The 18,931-nt window shown below is 38.0% G+C and overlaps 1 protein-coding gene across 2 annotated transcripts in view; it reads right to left on the reverse strand.

The window, feature by feature from the left end:
- Positions 1–4,227: 4,227 nt before the first annotated feature.
- Fas (Fas cell surface death receptor) overlaps positions 4,228–18,931 on the reverse strand; it is a 33,336-nt gene continuing 18,632 nt past the window's right edge. For both annotated transcript variants that reach the window (XM_013112078.3, XM_021225001.2), the window contains exons 3-9: positions 15,219–15,356; positions 14,083–14,191; positions 8,881–8,942; positions 8,668–8,724; positions 8,142–8,206; positions 6,736–6,760; positions 4,228–6,055 (exon numbers count right to left, since the gene is read on the reverse strand). In XM_013112078.3, the coding sequence (XP_012967532.1) occupies positions 5,724–6,055; positions 6,736–6,760; positions 8,142–8,206; positions 8,668–8,724; positions 8,881–8,942; positions 14,083–14,191; positions 15,219–15,356 (788 nt within the window). In that variant the 3' untranslated portion in view covers positions 4,228–5,723. The remainder of the gene's footprint in view (positions 6,056–6,735; positions 6,761–8,141; positions 8,207–8,667; positions 8,725–8,880; positions 8,943–14,082; positions 14,192–15,218; positions 15,357–18,931) is intronic.

Here is an 18,931-nt window from a genome sequence, read left to right on the forward strand (position 1 = left end):
ACACAAGGGCAAGCCAGGGGTACTAAAGAGTTAAAGCCTTAGCAGGATCTTGTTGTTACTGAAGGATTAGAGTTGGTGCCAAATGACAGCATCTGGTGCCCTCTAATATGAGATCTGGTGCCCTTTCTGGCCTGAAGGCATGCATGCAGGCAGAACACTGTATACACAATAAATAAATCTAAAAAAAACCAACCAAACAAAAAAAATTTCTGGAAAGTGCTTCCAGGGCACCGTAGAATCCTTACAGAAGCAATGTTGGAATAAAATTGTGATGATTAATCTTGACTGCAACCTTGGCTGGATTTGAAATCACTTAAGAAACACACCGCTGGATAGGTCTGTGAGGTTTTTCATGATAGGTTTAAGTGAAGGGGAAGATCCCACGGTTGGAGTCCATGACTGAATAAAATGGAAATGGAGAAGGCTCGAGAACACCAACACTTCTCTGTCTCTACTTCTTGACTACAGTCATAATGTGACCAGGTGCCTCACAGTCCCTCAGCCATCCCCTCCTTGCCATAATGGACTGCCCACTCAAAACTGTTTGTTTGTTGTTGGATATGTGTTTACAACAAGAAAAATAACTAACAGAGAAAATCTCCCACATCGTGTTAAAATATCCATGAAAAGTAAGCAGAAACAGATTGTACAGGTAAGCATTTAAAAATAATCACAAATGTTAAGAACATTAAATGAAACAATAAAATAAAATGGTTTATTTTAGTAAAATAATGAAATGTCTCCCTAAATACAATCTGTACATATGACTATATTTTCCAAAAAATTATGAGAGTAGAGAGAAGCTCAAGAAACTTCACTGGGTAGTAAGTGCTGTGCTTTGGAAGGAAAGAATGGAGGGAACCATACAGGAGCGTGTTCAAAGAGAAAACAATTGAGTTTTCAGAACAGAAACAGAAAAAATCAAAACAAAAGGAAGAAGAAAACAATTCTGCTTTCTTATAAAAGACACAAGAGAGGACAGAGTATTTGCTGTGTGATTGTTGTGTCTCCTATGAATGCCAGAAAGTACAGCCATGCAATCTCACCAGCATGACTGCTTAAAGATGATCTGAACAAGACTGACATCAATGGACAAGCTAACGTGGTTAGAGGTAAGTTTATGAAGCCTCAACTCTACACAAAGAACTACAGACAACTACAAATGCCAAGAGCAGGAGAAGTAGTATTCCCCAGAGAAGAGCACGTAGCTAGTTATCCAATATCAGATAGTCAGCCCTGAAAATTAACGAGCTATATATATCAACAATTGTAGGAGTGAACCCTACAAAGTTATCTGCCCATGAGGGCTGGGACAAGTAAATTAGCACAGGTAGAGATAAAAGGAAGTGAAAGGAAAAAGGACCTCCTCTTTTGGAAGCCGGCCACACTTCTGATTCCCACCTTGTGTTATTCTTTCTCTCTCTGGTAAATAGATATATTGTATTCCCTATTGCATTGACTATCATCATTAAACAATTAATGGAGAAAGAGGCCACAAGCTTGAAAGAGTGAGGGTGGGGGGTGATGGGAGAGTTTGGAGAGGAAAGGGAAGGAGAAAAGATATAATTTTTTCATCATCTCAAAAAAGATGTACTGCTTCGCAAATGAGTTAAAAGTAAAAGTCCACTGTAATTCCAACAAAGGAAGCTGAGGCAAGAAGATTGACACAAATTTCAGGCTGGCCTAGACCATAGAGAAAGACTTCCAAAAACAAGGAGGATGAGAGACGGAAAAGGAGAAACAGGAAGAGAAGGAAGATGATGGGGAGGAGGAAGATAGAAGGAGGAAGAGTTAAATCAATCCACATTGAAACTCTTTTAAGTGAAACTGCAGAACACCAAGGAAGAGTAGTAGAGGAAGTTTCAAAAATCTACCACAGGAAAAGTAAGTGATACTTAGAAAAGAATATTTAGACTAGCAGTGGGCTTGTCATCAGCAACAAATATGAAAGTGTTTATGAACAGGTTTTTAAGTGCTGTGAAGACTACAAATACCTGGCAATATGGAGACTTTCCCTTTCTTTGTTTGTTTGTTCATTTTTCTTGAGAGTAGGGATTGATCCCAGGGCCTTAGGGAGGCTCAAAGTCATCTACTGCTGAGATACATCCCAGCCCCTGGTATACAATTCTGATTCAGATAAGTTTACATTCAGAAGAAAGCAATGAAAACAACTGTAAATAATGCTGCACGTGTGCCTCATCCAGATCACTGAACAGAAATTGGCAATTCAGTAACTCCTGGTGCCTGGCCAAACCAAACACCAGAGAATACTGTAGACTTACTAAAAACGTTTAGTAAGATGCAACACCCACAGGGGTTCTGACCTTTTTTTTTGCTGATAGTCATTTTCTGAAGCCCATAAACGACATTTGGGTGATATTCTGGATCAGGATATCTACCACACAAAATGTGGATCACTAAAGCAATGTAACTTTGGACCAAAAGCCACTTGAGTCCAGAACACAGCTGTAATTATTGATGTGGGAGCAGTCATTCATTCCTGGAGCGTCTAGAGAGGAAAGAGTCACGTCTTCAAGTGCAAAGTCTTTTTGAAGGGACTCAAAGTTCTTGATTCAAGTTCAAACTCATCAAAGTAGGAACAGGATGTTCTCACAGCTAATCTCACCTTGAAGAACAGGAGTTTCATTGCTGGCCCAACAACTGTACTGGGTTTGCCCTTCTGCTCTTTCCAACTAGAAATCTGGACAGGAGAGCCAATAACGTCATCTCTTGGCGGAGAAATGGAGGCAGATCCTGATGCCACTCAATCTTTCTTCCTAAGGGCGGTTTGAGACCACCGCAATCAGATTCCTCAAGAAAAGCAGTCACCTGCCAAGCTGAAGGGCAGAGTTGGAGTTCAGGAGGCTGTCACCATTGGCCTAGATAGAATGGAGTCCTCAAGAGAAGCAGGCTACACAGACAAACAGGTTGTGATCTACTCAGATGTTCCTCCGAGACAGTGAGGCTCCAAGAGCCAGGCAAAGAACAATTTTACGTGAAAGAACAGCTTCTGATGAATGTAAGCAAAACATTTCCCCAAAACAAATAACTCATGAATGGGAGATGCTGGACTTCCAACCCACAACAGGAAAGCTGTCTAGGACCACATACCCAGAAAATCCAGACATAAACTAGTAGAGCTAAGTAGCTATAGAGTTAGGCTAGGACTCTATAACAGAGAGAAAGATGAAAAGGATTTCTGCAGTAGCCACTGTCCTCATGTGGACACTGGATCTGTGAATTGTGGATAACCATAAAGGAGATGTGCTTGCAGGTGTAACTAAAATACAAGCCACAGTTTACTTAACACTTTATGGGTGAATGTAAGCTTTCTTATCAACAGTGCTTTGCTAGTAGTGTTTTTGTTTGACTGTTGTTTATTTTTTAGGGAGAGTTGCTTTGTTCAACTGTGTTGCTGGGGACTGAATCCATGGCCTTACTGTGCAAAGCTGCTCTTCCTGTTCTAGTTAATAGTTTTAATACTGACTGCATGCTAAAATGGAAATTCTCTGAAACATTGGGTTAAATAAATGTATTACTGTGATTAAAAACTTTTAAAGATGTGAAAGATAATTCAATGATAGGAAAAGAGGATTGCTTTTTCACACTGACTTAAGAGGGGGAGAAAAAGGTACCTCCCACATTAGGAGATCCTCAATGCCTCCTTTTGTTGTTTGAAATGGTAACATGGTAACGTATGAGCCATAATCACACTTCCCCTAAATACTAACGTGCTTATTTTATGTGACTATTAAGTAGCTTCAGCTAAATTTGATTTTAACGTGAAAGCTATTATTTTATGAATATCAGTGTTCAGATGATAGACTCAAAAATAGAAATAAAACCAAGGTAATAGATAGATTTTACAGGCTTAATGGGAAGAAAGAGAGAGAAGAGAGCTAGTGGGCTAGTGGTCACAAGTAGCTAGAGTATTTCCTCCTTGCAGCTCGCTTTCAAAAGAAAAACAAAACAAAAAAAAACCTTACCTTAACACTTGTATTTTGTACTTTGCTCCTAGATAATTCAGTTTGACAAATGTCTGTGTTCTATTTGGGAGTATTCTTGGCAGTAACAATCATGGAGCAAACTGTTAAACTGTTAAAAGGCTTTACAAAAGGAATTTCCTCCTCAGAAGTCAAAGCAAGTTTTGAGGATTCATTTAACAAGTAACACTTGAGTGGTCACTAGAGTGAAGGAAAATAAAACAATGAGCAAGAGAACTAGAAATGCCAAAATGGTATTTTAATTTAAAAAATTATTTCCTCTATTATACATTTCCATACATAGAAGTAAAGAATCCCCCATCAGTGGAAGACCTTTAGGTAACTGCAAGTATTTGTTTCCATTTCTAAAACTCCTCAGTTCACAGTACATGACTATAAACACAAACACTGCAGATTTCAGTTCACATTTAATACATCTTTCATAGAGCTTTAAATGTAAAAGCAACAACATAGCAGTAGATGGAGGAAACGGTTTCAAACCAGAAGAGAAGAACAAAAGCAATTCTTGGAACCTTCTGGCCATTTTACCTTTTCTGGGCATCAGTTGTCATTTGTAGGGGAAGTGAACATACCAGGAGTTGCCAAATGGCAACAAAGTGGGCTTTCATTGTGTCCCCACTATTGGAGGTAGGCAAGAGTCCATAACATGGCCTACAGCTACCCTCTAGAAAAGCAATGTAGTCCTCCTACTGAAACAGATTAGAATTACAATGGCAGTCCTAGCTTTGTGGGGGACCGTTATTTCTTTAGGAATGTTTCCAAGTTTAGGAGTGCATAAGGCTGTATCAGATTGAACAACAAAGAGAAAACGAGAGGTAGTGTGACTGGAGTGATACACACCTATTCAAAAGCACTTTTGACACCTGAGAAATAAGCAAATTATTTTGGAATAATAAAATGGTATATAAATAGAATATATTCAAGCATTCGGATTTATTCTACATTTTCCACACACATTTAGATCAGAAATATTACATCACAATCCACCAGTTGTCTGCACAAAAAATATCTTTGAGACAGAACCTTATTTAATTCTTCATTTAAATGCATGTGCAAGCTTTGCATGTATATGTTCAAAGGATGGCTAGCCAACTCTCTATCTATGGCAAAATCTCTAGGGTTATTTTAGAGTTTGGGTTAGGACAAACTGTGTAGGAGACTTTATAGCCATGTCTTTTGTGACCGTAGAATGGGGTGGCCTAGCACACACTAACTACACTCTTGGCTAGAGAGCATGGTGTTAAGTTTATATGCTTCTGTGTAGATTTCTATCTGGGTACATAAATTACTACTGCAGTTACTTTTGCGCCTGTCCATCCTCCACATACATATCAACATTACTCAAAATAGAATCATGAAATCTTCAAATTTTATAAATATATTGTCTCTATAAATCTGAGGAAATAGAAAACACACTCAATAAGAAGTCAAGCAACATTTATAGACTTCCATTATTAAAAATGTTCTTCTTTGCCTTGTACTTTTTTTCTTTTGTTATTTTTGAGACAAGGTCTTACTCTATGATCCAGGCTAGTCCAGAGCTCACTATGTTGTACAGTCAGGCTTTGAACTCATGGCAAGCTCCTGACTTAGATACCAGCCACAGTACTGGATTAAAAGATTCTCTCTCTCTCTCTCTCTCTCTCTCTCTCTCTCTCTCTCTCTCTCTCTCTCTCTCTCTCTCTCTCTCTCTCTTGATAGCTGGAACTGAAGTAGTTTTCATTCAAGTCTTTGTCTTTCATTTTCATTTCTGTTGTCTGAAGTTGAGTTTTCAATGTCTTTCTGGATCTTGGTCTGAATTTCCTCTGCAAGAGCACAACAGTTGATTTTTTTGAGGCCTTTAATTAAAGTGTGATATGCATCCTTCTTCCCATGAGATTGATACCACCACTGAAGCATCTGGATTTTCTGCTCAGCTGTGTTTTGGAAATAGTCATTCCTGATCTCATCTATCTTTGTTTCAGGGATCCCATTCTCCCGAACAAATTTTCTAACTTGATCTAATGCCATGCGTTCAGCAATATCCGGGATGTATTTACTCAAGTCAACGTCTGAAAAACAGAAAATAGCCTCTGAAAATGTCATTCTGTCATTCCATTACTGACACCATGTTTACTTCTCCCCTTAAAATTTGGAGTATGGGTGGGTCCTATAGATGCAGACAGAATAAACTTGTGTTGTCCTCCCAAGCCTGTTGTGACTCCTATAGCTGATTCTCTGAGCTGGCCGTGACACGCGATATCTTTATGTCTTCTTATCTCATTTGTGAAATCAGAAGCTTAAAAAGGGATCGTATCTAATGCCCCCTAGAGACCTGATGACCAAACCCACAACCTAAAAGGACAGGTCTTCCAGTCTCCGAGTCACAGGTCAAAGGATATAACCAAACAGAATTGGACGTGTTGTTGCAGAGGGGAGAAAATGCTAACTGAGGCTATGGTTGCATTTGACTTGGACATCAGTTTATAAGAAGTTTTGTGATACAGCTAACTGGTCATCTAGAAAATTTATCTTAAACCTCTCACAATAAACTGTCTTATCACTCCCTAGTTTATTTTTAATTAAGATTATTATAAATTCAAACTCTTGCTAGAACTGACAGTTTAAGTGACAGCCTAAAGTGTCACTGGAATTCAAGCATTATTTCACTCGAAAATATTAAAGTCTGTTCTGATTTAGGCTTGTTCTGGCAAAGAAGTCACTTCTGTGAAATAAAAATAGAAAGACTTACCTGGGAAAATCATTGGCTTGTTTTCCTGGGAAGAATAAGACAAAGGCAAAGAAACAAATACATACTTAAATATCATTTAATTCTTTCTAAATTCAGAAAGAAATGTCATACAATTGCCTGCTAGATATACATAATTAGGAAATTAGACTTTGTGGTTAAGATGATTTCTTTCACTCATTCAATTTTGATTCTGAAAGGTTCCATCCTCCTGTGTTAGATACTGTCTAGCATTAGTTCTGCAGCTAGCTAGAGAGAGCCATACTGTGGCTGTTAGGTGGACTTTAAGAGCAAAGCCTCGGCTGGGTTCTGGAATCTGAGTACCATATTTTGGCAATTGATGTTTCTGCAGGGAAAATAGCAAGGTGAAACCTGGCATTTTGCACATCCCTTTTCCAGGTCACACCGGAAGGCTTCCAAGTTCCTTCATTGCTCCTTATAGGATTTGTCTAAAGCCTTGTAAAGATTTATTTTATTCTAGAAAAATACCCTTGTAAGCTTGCCTTCAGAAGTCCAACTTTTTTTTTCACCCAATTTAGTAATACGCTTTGAAACTATTTAAAACTGTCTATTCACTCTATTTCCTTACTGTGTAGATTTAACCCACTTTTGAGAAAACAATGCAACCAATCCAAGGCCTGGGACTCCCCCCCACAGACATTTTTTACAAGCTAACTGTAATGAATACCTTTAATCTTAAACTGTACTCCTTTATCACGTCCCTCGCCCAGATAGATAATGTGTGTGTGCATGAGTGCTGTGACGACTCAGTCTGACATCATTCCCTGGAAACAGCCAGTGACTGGCAGCAACCTTGACAACTATCCACTGTAAATGCTGAAGGCAACAAGTAAACACAGGCTGATAAACTCTGCTTCTAGTTTGAGTGCTCTTCTGGGTCAGTAAGGGGTCCAAAAACAACTTCTTCCCTTGAAAAACTGGTAAAAGAGTCCTTAACACCACATTCCATATTGCTTTTCAATACCATGCTTCATGGTGCTGCCCGACTGAGAGTGCGCAGGGTCACTACAGGCTCCATCTCCACTCAAATGACTAGAGGGATAGATGCTATTGTGTAGCGCCCCACAAAAACTTACTAATAAGTTAGCTGCTGCTGTGTTAGCTCAATATTAATGTTGCTCTAACCTGTGCGTGGACAAACACCTTTTTTATCTTATTTTATTTTATGTTTTTATTGAGAGATACATTTTTTCTAAAGAATGTACTAATTTCGTTTGTTTGTTTCTTCCTTTATTTTGTTGTTTTCTCAAGAAAGCTGATGCAACTTTGTGTATCCACATTTTTTGTTTTAAAGAATATACTAATTTTCTTTCTTTCTTTCTCTCTTTCTTTCTTTCCTTCTTCCTTTCTTTCCTTTAAAGGAAGTCAATGTGACTTTATATACTCACAGGATTTGAGATGCCAGATTCAGGGTCATCCTGACGTCTTTTCCAATACTTTTTATATATAAACACTGAAAGACCAAAAAAGATGGCTATCAGACTCACATTCCATTCTGATAGGAATTTCTCATGCTAAGAGAAGTGAATTGAAGGGACAGTTACTGGTTCCAACAAAGAAGGAAAAATTAGAAGATTCTGAGTCACTGAAAGTTGGTGGGTCTTATCATTGCCAGGCTTCAAGGTGATTTTCCAGAATAACTATGATGACACCCAGCTTCCCCTTGACTACTGGCAAACATGTCATAGATTTTAAAGACACAAAATAATAGAGTAATTAAAAATAAATAAACATTCAAACTAAATATACATTAAAACAAATGGTTTATTGAGGGAGGGCAGGCCCAGAGAAGGTCATGTTCACCAGGTGTCATTGTCACACTCTACCTGGCTTTCTGTAGTTTTTCATTGGGCACAGTGGCTACTTCTCATGCCATTTCAATGTATATTTTAAACAAATAGATAGAGGACTTACCAAAAGTTACTCCCAAAACAGGAATGATGATCAACCATAGGAGACGGTATTTGGAACCTGTGGTGGAGAATATTGGTCATTTTATATGAAGTTAAGCAGCTCTTAAGACAATGTAAAGCTCTGCCTTCTCAATCAATAACAAGCCAATGAGCTTTTATTCTGACATGATGATGGGGATGGGGAAGGGATGTAGACATAAAAACAAATGATTACTTTTTTGCTTGCATTTGGTATTGCTGGTTCGTGTGCACTCCTCAAGGATTCCATGTTCACACCTAGGGGGAAAAGGCAGAAGAAACTTAGAAGACCTGCGTAGATTCCTTCCATCTTTTCGTTGAACATTTACAAATAGGGTTCATTTTATTTGCCACTTCATGTCCTGCACTTGTTCCCTCTCAGACGTTTCTAGATCACCACCAAAAGCTGGTACAAGCTAAGAACTGTGATTGGGTGTTCGGTTTAACAATGTCATATCTGCTTTAAGATATAGGAGTTAGAGAATTGGCTCTGTGGTTAAGAGTGCTTGCTGCCTGTGGAGGGGATCAGAGTTCAGTTCCCAGAACCCACACTGAGCAGCTCACGACCACATCTAACTCCAGCTCCAGAGCATCCAACAGCATCTTCTGGTCTCCCCACCATTTCAGTTACATGCTTATTCCTGTGCCATGTATTTAAAATGTAAAACTAAAAATCCAAGTGACATCAAGAGTTTTAAAAGGTAATAAAATACTGATATACAAAAGAAAGGGATAGACAAAAATAAACTTGAAATTGGTAATGAATTGAATTCTTAAGATACAAGAGCTTAAAATAAGCTATTTAAAAATAACTTATGAAGGGCAATTTCAAAGCAAAATTAAAAAGTCTTATAAATCATTAAAATGGCCTGAAGGTAGTCACTACCTAGGATGTTGCCCAGGGCCCCAGCAGGCAGTGATCAGGACAGTCAAGAGGCACTTGTGGGATTTTCTTCAGATAGGTACACTCTAACAGTCCAAGTTCACAGCCCACCTCTTCCTGAAGCCTATGCAGGTGTGCTGAGAGATCAGGTAACCTCCAGGAGACTGCAAATTCACCGGCAGCTTGGAGATAATTACACTATACCTCAGAGTGCCGATGAGAAGAAAAGCGAATCGTAATTATAAAGCCTACAGAGCTATTATCCTGTTATTGCTTGACCAAGTTAACTAACTTTCCCGCCATTCCTACCTTGCCCCTCATCACTCTTAGACACTTGGAGCTAGAGAGGAGAGGAAAGGGAACAATACAAATGATTTTCTTATTTATTTATTTAAATTAGAAACAAACTTGCTTCACATGTCAATCCCAGCTCCCTCTCCCTCCCCTCCTCCTCACCAGCCCTCGAGAATTGTTCTTTCAAGGTCTGTGAAGAATTGTGCTGGGATATTAATGGGGGTTGCATTGAATCTGTAGACTGCTTTTGGCAAGATTGCCATTTTTACTAGGTTGATCTTACCTATCCAAGACCATGGAAGATCTTTCCATTTCTTCTGTCTTCTTTAATTTCTTTCTTGAAAGACTCAAAGTTCTTGTGATACAGGTCTTTCACTTGTTTTGTTAGCATTAGCCCAAGGTATTTTATGTTGTTTGTGGCAATTATAAAGGGTGATGTTTCTCTGATTTCTTTCTCAGCCCTTTTGTTGCCTGTATATAACAGGGCTAAAGATTTTCTTGAGTTGATCTTTGTATCCTGCCACTTTGCTGAAGGTATTTATCAGCTGTAGGAGTTCACTGGTAGAGTTTTTTGAGTCACTTATGTAACCTATCATAGCATCTGGAAAACTCAAATCACACGTAAAACCTCACACAATAATAGTAGGAGACTTCAACACTCCACTCTCACCACTAGATGGGACCACCAGATAGAAACTTAACAAAGAAGCAAAGGAACCAATAGAAGTCATGACCCAGTTGTGTTTAACAGACATCTATAGAACATTCCATCAAAACACAAAAGAATATACCTTCTTCTCAGTGCCACATGGAACCTTGATCACATAATTGGCAACATACCAAACCTCAACAGGTACAAAAAAATTGAACTCCATGTACCTTATCAGACCCACATGCATCAACATTAGAATTCAACAACAACACATATTGAAAAAATCCTACAAACTCATGGAAATTGAATAATGTGCAATTGCACCATTCCTGGGTTAAAGAAGAAACAAAAAATAAATTAAAGGCTTCCTAGAATTCAATGAGAATGAAGACACAACATATACAAACTTATGGTACACTTTGAAAGAAGTGCTAAGAGGAAAGTTCATAACATTAAGTGCCCACAAGAAGAAACTGGAGAATAGTCACACTAGAAAATTAACAGCACAACTAAAAGCTCTAGGACACAAAGAAGCAGACTTACCCCAGAGGAGTAGACAGCAGGAAATAATCAAATTGAAGGCTGAAATCAATAAAGTAGAAACTTGGAAAAGAATACAAAGAATCAATGTAACGAAATTTGGTTCTTTGAAAAAATCAACAAGACAGACAAACCTTTATCCAAACTTACCAAATGACAGAGTGTGAATATAACATGCAAATTAACAAAAATCAGAAATGAAAAGGGGGACATAACAATGGACACTTAGGAAATCCAAAGAATCATCAGGTCATACTTTGAAAACCTGTACTCCACAAAATTCAAAAATTTAAAGGAAATGGACAATTTTCTGGATAGCTATCACTTTCCAAAAGTAAATCAAGAACAGATAAGCAATTTAAATAGACTTATAAGCCCTAAGGAAATAGAAGCAGTCATCAAAACTCTCCCAACCAAAAAAGTCCAAGAGCAAGATGGCTTCAGTGCAGAATTCTACCAGAAATTCAAAGAACAGCTTATACTAATTCTCCTCAAAGTTTTCCATTCAATAGAAACAGAAAGGTCTTTGCCAAACTCTTTTTACAAGGCTTCAATAACCTTGATTCCTAAGCCACACAAAGACACAACTAAGAAAGAGAACTTCAGACCAATATCCCTCATGAACATTGATGCAAAAATACTCAATAAAATACTGGCAAATCAGATCTAAGCATACATCAGAAAATTCATCCACCATGCTCAAGTCGGTTTCATCCCAGGGATGCAGAGATAGTTTAACATTAGAAAATCCATCAATGTAATCCACCATATAAATGAACTCAGAAACAAAAAAATCACATGATCATCTCACTAGATGCTGAAAAAGTCTGTGACAAAATCCAACACCCCTTCATGATAAAGGTCTTGGAGAGATTTGGAGTAACATGAACATACCTAAACATAATAAAAGCTATATACAGCAAACCAACAGCCAACATCAAACTAAATGGACAGAAACTCAATGTGATTCCTCTAAAATCAGGAACAAGAGAAGGTTATCCACTCTCTCCATACTCTTCAGTATTGGACTTGAAGTTTTAACTAGAGCAATAAGACAACAAAAGGGGATCAAGGGGATACAAATTGGAAAGGAAGACGTCAAAAACAAATGATTTTTCTAATAAATAAGATAGGAAGCATCAGGTCTCTGACAACCATTTGCAGCTTCAGAAAACTATTGAAACTTTGTTTTAAAAAAGTAAACTGTGAGTTAGAAAGTTTGGTGGGGGCGGGGGAGGAAGGAAGGGAGAGGGTGCTGGAATTGACATGTGAAGCGAGCTTGTTTCTAATTTAAATAATAAAAAAGTAAACTATGTGAGGTTGGGTCATGGATGCTCAGTCCTAGAGAGATGGGTGTTTTCAAAAATGAGGCAGATTATTTAATAGGAAAATGTTGATAGTACATGATATTTTAGTAAAATAATTATCTTTTCAGATATTAATAATAGATTGTTAATATTTCAAAGGAGAAATCTCTGACCTATATTTTATATGTATACTTTATGTTCAATATGGATTATGGACAGGTAAATTATCTTCATTGAGAATATGATTCATTCATAAGAAATTCCTAATCATGGGAACATCAGTTAAGAAACATCTAGGTAATTCATAATTTGAGGAAAAGACACAACTAACCCTTGATTTCTCATAATGTGCTGTCTCTGTCCAGATGTTTCATAGAAAGACTGCGTTTTTCAGATCACCACAGTTATAACAGTTACATATCAAAATTATCAGAAAACCTAAGAATACAGTGAATCAAATCAAGACATACATAAAAATTATCTAAAGAAATTCCTGCCTGATCCTAATTGAAATCTGACATTAAAAACAAAAGAAACACTTCTTGGCTTGAAAACAAGTGAGCTTATCAAAGTTGCCATGTAGAGCTAATATCTAAATGTAAAAGTATATGTAATCTTGATTTCTCCAAAGCAAGGTGGTCCCACTTAACTCATACAGTAGGTGGCTTAATATAATGTATGTATATGTGAATTTGTACATGTATACATATATATGTATCTATGTATATGTTAATGTGTATACGTAAACATTCAAGGACAAAGAAGAACTGTATTTTCTTTCCTTAACATCAATGTAATTTGAAAACACACACACACACACACACACACACACACACACCTGGAAAAAAAAAAGAATGCCCATAGGTTCCAAAGGCAAGTTTCAGACCTATGCAATGGCAGGGAAATAGCAGATCTAAGCATTCTATAGAAAACCAACATCTTACAAACCAATAGCTACTTTTCTTTCAGTGCTGGGAATTGAGCCCAAGACCTTGTACCCTGACATGCCAACACTGGGCCTACAAATCGTAGTAGCTAGTGTGATCTCCAGAGAAATGTGGCAGGTGGGTGCAGCTAATTAAATATACTGAAATTCAGATGGGTTAAGTGATCTGCTCAAACTCGCCAAATTTATCAGCAGACAGGTGAACATTGCAGCCAGGTTTTCTAGATTTGAATCAAAAGCAAACCCTTTAGCATTATGGCAAAACCCTCATGATCCAATTCCTTTTCAGGCTTTTCTACCCTCCAGCAGATATGGGAGTTACCTATGCCTCTTTAGAACTGTCGTTCCCTGCCTGAACACACTCCCACCTACGTGTAATGCTGTTTCTTGCTTCCTTAAGACTCCCACCTTTCACACAGAGTCAAAAGGTCTTATGCATAACTTGCACCACTCCAAGCACAAATGTTCTAGGCTTGCTATACACCATAAAATGTAGACATGCAAGACACATTGGCTTTTTGGCTTTCTTTGCTCTGAGAACCAAAACCTTGATGATAGTCTCATGCCTCCCATCACTAATCTAAGCAGCCAGCAGTGTCATTTGAACAGTTTTGGTAATGTTCAGAGACTGCTCAGTGATGTCCAGTGCTGATTGGTGGTAACTGAGCAAATGGGAGACAGGAACAGAACTCAGTTCCTAACTCCCACTCTTCTTTGGGAAAGTAGGATATCCCAAGTTATAGCTAGTGTTTTAGGCACTTAATACTGAAACTTACGAGGTGCAAGGGTCACAGTGTTCACAGACAGAAGCATTGCAATAGAAGTTGTGTTTACACCTGCACTTGGTATTCTGGGTCCAGGTACAGTTTGTTTCCACTTCTAAACCTAGAAAGCCAGTTCATAAATTATTAATCATAGCAGCTAGTTAAAAATAAGCTATGAAAATAGTAGCCACACCTACTGCTTATTATCAACTGTCATACTATCACACCTTTAATAACAGTGTTTACTAACAAAAACCAGTAGTATCAAGTTGAAAGGACCAGCAATCAAGTAGAGTTGTTAGTGGATAGGTAATTGAGAAAGCCAAACACTCCCCACCAGTGCTTCCGTGGCCCTTCTGTTCCTTTAATTGAAAGCCTTGAGTTTTAAATACATGGCCTGGAAACCACCACCACCACCACCACCACCATCACCACCGCCGCCGCCATCATCATCATCATCATCATGTCTAGCATATAGGAATGCTACATGGTAAGCCTAAACTAGGTTTAAACAGACACATATTCAGGCTCCACTTGAAAATTCTGATTTAGCTGGGAGCTGAGACCTAAGCATTAGTATTTCAATAGCTCCTTAAGCAGCTCTAATGTAAAAATAGTTTGATGTAAAAGATTTATGCCTGAGAGAGAGAGAAAGAGCTTTAAAATGTGATGCCCAGAGTTTTCTTGATATCAAACCAAAATATGGTAGTTGTTGTCATTTTGTTTTGCTTTCTTCTCAGATTTGAGAATAGATTGAAATAACTACAAGAATTTAGGTCCCCAAGTAGAATGATGTTGACAGACCAGATCCACAAAGATGAGGCACATCCTCTCTATACCTTGGGTTTCTCTGTATAGTGGACAAGAGCCACAAAACCAGTTTAAAAGAGGTGGGGGAAAATGGCTTCTATGGGTGGCTTGATTGCAGCTGGTGTGTCTCTACACATAGGGTTATTTAGTCCTGTCTCCATTTTGGGGAATTGCTGAGAAGACCCTTAAAAGTGATTACTACCTTAGCTCCACATTACCCAGGTAGCCTCATTCTGCTACTTCCTGCATGCCAGCATGGTCCCAGAGTAGGTACCAATCTCCAGTGTCATGCATGATATCGAGATCAGTCTCTTTCAGTTGCTTTCTTAGATACATACCATGCCCTCCGTCACACAGTGCACATCTTCTGCATTTATCAGAATAATGTTCCTTGTCCATGTACTCTTTCCCTTCTGCACAGGGAAGGCATATTGGTTTACCACCACTGGTTGTACAGTCTAAATGTTTTCGTTTACCTATTATGGGAAAAAAGATATTAAAGTTTTGTAACAACATCATGAGAAGTATGCAAAGATGATAATAACAAAACTTAAAACCAGGGAATAACATGTTAGGCTAATTATATGCAAATGCAATGGGACAGACAAACAGCTACTGGGGAGAAAATCACATTAAGAGCCTTTCAAAACCAAAAGGCAAAAAATATTCCCATAAAAAGTAGGATAGTTAGCAACAGAAACACATGGGGAAAGAGTCAATCAGAGTGACCAAATATACCTCTCTAAAGAGAAGAAACTAGATAGATGGTAGAGGTGACAGCCCTTGACCTCTGAGAGTACCAAACAAACTTGCTCTTATTCTCATTTTGTCTTCCCAAGTCTACAAATCCTGGTCATAGACAATGCAGTTTAAGCAAAAGAACATTGGGAGTTTCTAGAAATCTCCATCAAATCTTTGGCACAGTGCTTACTGTCTGTAAGCCTAATTTTTTGTCACATAAATGATGAAGACTTCTCTGTCATTACTACATGAACTGAGCACATGCCACCAAATAAATAGCCACAATTCTGTCTTCTCTCCCCTTTCTATCTATTTTCTACCCAGGAAAGCAGTACATTTTGTAGACAAACACAAACGTTTGTTTCTAGTGAAAATACCATAGGATTTATTATTATTGCAAACGGTTTGAAATAATACTCATCTTTGCTTTGATTTATTGAAGTAAGTCATTCTATTTCTGTGACTAAGTATTATAGAACAGTGCATTCTGGAAAGATAACACATTGAACACGTGTTTTTAAAGTGCCTATTATATGCTAAGGGATCTCTAGGAGCTGAAGGAAGTCCTGCAGGAAGTAAGAAAAAGCATAAGTTTCCGGGGCCTTCACCTTCTCAGGCAGAGATGCCAAGTGACAGCAAGTGGCAGTGGCTGGTGAATAAGGAGCAACGTGCTGCAAAATACACAGGGAAGTGCAACAGAGATGCAGTCCTAGCAAAATACACAGGGAAGTGCAGCAGAGATGCAGTCCTAGCAAAATACACAGGGAAGTGCAGCAGAGATGCAGTCCTAGCAATCTCGTCGTTAATGGCGTAAATGATGGTAACAGACAAACGCGGTCAACCCTGTCCAATGTGCACAGAACAGCAAATGTTATCCATGTCGTGTTTCCTACTCCATGACTTGGTGAATCTCTTCATAGCATTCTTATTGTTGAACAACATTTACTATGTAAAGCCAGTTATTACATGAAAATATAAATGACATCCTGTGATCTTTCAGTAAGCACAAACAAGTCTATTTTAAAAACTAGATCATGAAAATTTGGAGCAAAATTCAAATGGCACATCAGAGCTACACAACCTTTTACAGCAGTGTTCTGCTGGAGACAGAGCAGAGGAGGCGTTGTCCCTTGCAGGTGGTAGGACACTGCTAAGTGAACTTAAGTATCTAATAAGCTAATTTATAGATTGTGCCAAGTTTTACATGAATACTATTTGATGGGGGATGTCATTCCGTATGCTGTAAATATATGTTTCTCTTATTGGTTGATGAATAAATGCTGATTGGCCAGAAGCCAGGCAGAACGTATAGGCGGGGCTACCAGACTAGGAGAATTCTGGGAGAGGACACAGAGCATGAGCAGCCAGAGAGACACCACCAAGGGAGTAACATGCAGGGACATTATGGGTAAGCCACAGCCTTGTGGCAATAAATATTTCAATACGAATGGGTTAATAATTAAGAGAGAGCTAGCCAGTAAGAAGCCTTGCATCGGCCAAGCAGTTTATAATTAATATAAGGCTCTGTGTGTTTATTTGGAACCGAAGGGTGGTGGGGCCGTGCAGACAGAAACTCCGTCTTCAACAATTAAGAATATTTCCCTTAAAGTATACAATCTAAATTTCTAAACTACAAAAAAAGTTATTAAAAAACAACAACAACAACAAAAAAACAGGATTTCAAAACACATCATTTTCTGATAGCCACATGCTTGCTCCATAACACAAAGAGGGTTGCTCTCTCTGCCTGGACTCTTAGGGAAGTGCCTGGACCCTACCCTGAATGAAATGATAAACTCTAGATATCCCCTATGCGGAAGGAATTGGCAATAGGGTGGGAGGATGGGGGGGGGATAGTGGGGGGGTTGCGGGAGGAGGTGAGGGAGAGGGAACTGGGATTGACATGTAAAACAAGCTATTTAAAATTAAAAAAAAATTTAAAAATTTTGGAAGAAATGGGAAATTATTTGAAACACCTACATACCAACTACCTTGAGATATTTTTATTTTGTTGCATTCTTATGCATCCAAATCACTATATATACATATATGTATATATAGTAGTATAGAGGCAGCAGATATGTGTTTATATGTAAATATAATAAATAAGAAATACACTGTTGGAATTTTCCTATTAGATAGCAAGATGTGATGAAAACTTCTCAAGTATTTAATTTTTATTCTTTTTTTTTAATTTCTGTATATGTGCACAGTGTATTATTATCAACCAAAAATAACAGTTCACATGTGTGATCACTGAAAAATGTATTTTATTTTTATTTTAAAGAGTCTCTATAAAAGTATGCCAATCATTTGACATAGAGATAAGCTGTAGACTCTTTTCACTTAAGTCACATTCACAGTGCATCACCTAAGGTTTCTTTTAAGCTTCCCTCCAACCCCTTCTCCCATTCTTCTTCCCTTTGATGAAAAAGAAAGCTTTATCACACCAACAATCTGGATGAATTCCTGAAGTTCTCCCAAATATTCAGCCTGGTTTTCTTAAAGATGAAATTAATTCCCCAATATCTGATATTCAATAATTTATATCATCATTAATATATATTACTACCAGATCACCGACACTGTAAAAGGATTTGAACCTAACTTGAATGTTGGTAAGCCTAAAACTCAACCAGAGAGAATAGTGGTGATATAAGTTCTGTGTATGTTTAATACCATGTGGGATAAATTAGTGAAGGGGCAGACAGAGAAAAACCTTTAGCACAGCCAGAATGCCAGTTATCAACTGCTAAGAGAAATCAGTACAATCGAGGATTAGATTAAACATATATCAGAAATGCTGATGCACTTAGACTCTGGTTAATAGAAACTCTTCTAGCCATTGATTACTCCAGAATTTACATGCACAATCCTACATTGTTGGTTATCAAAATGAAATGGCATACACACAAAACTTTCAATTTTTAATGCATTCTGCTATAAATAACCCATTGCTGTGTCACTGGGCAATGACATTGTCCAGTTCTCAACACATGGCCCATTTTCCTTCTTAAGAGTTTGCAGCAGACATGAGATTTCCCTAAGACAAAAGTACAGTATGAACACACAGCAGAAATCTTTGAAAGCTACAAAACACATCATCTTTGATTTAGCTTGCACTTTAAATTTTAAACATAAAATTCCAAAATTTCAAACTATAAACATAGACTTAAAATTCATAGACTAATCCAGGTGGTGCCTTTGATCCCAGCACTTGGGAGGCAGAGGCAGGCATATCTCTGTTAGTTCAAGGCCAGCCTGGTCTACAGAGAGAGTTCTAGGACAGGCTCCGAAGCTACACAGAGAA

The sequence above is a fragment of the Mesocricetus auratus genome, unplaced genomic scaffold (assembly GCF_017639785.1).
Source record: "Mesocricetus auratus isolate SY011 unplaced genomic scaffold, BCM_Maur_2.0 Super-Scaffold_4256, whole genome shotgun sequence".
In the NCBI taxonomy this organism is placed as follows: domain Eukaryota; kingdom Metazoa; phylum Chordata; class Mammalia; order Rodentia; family Cricetidae; genus Mesocricetus; species Mesocricetus auratus.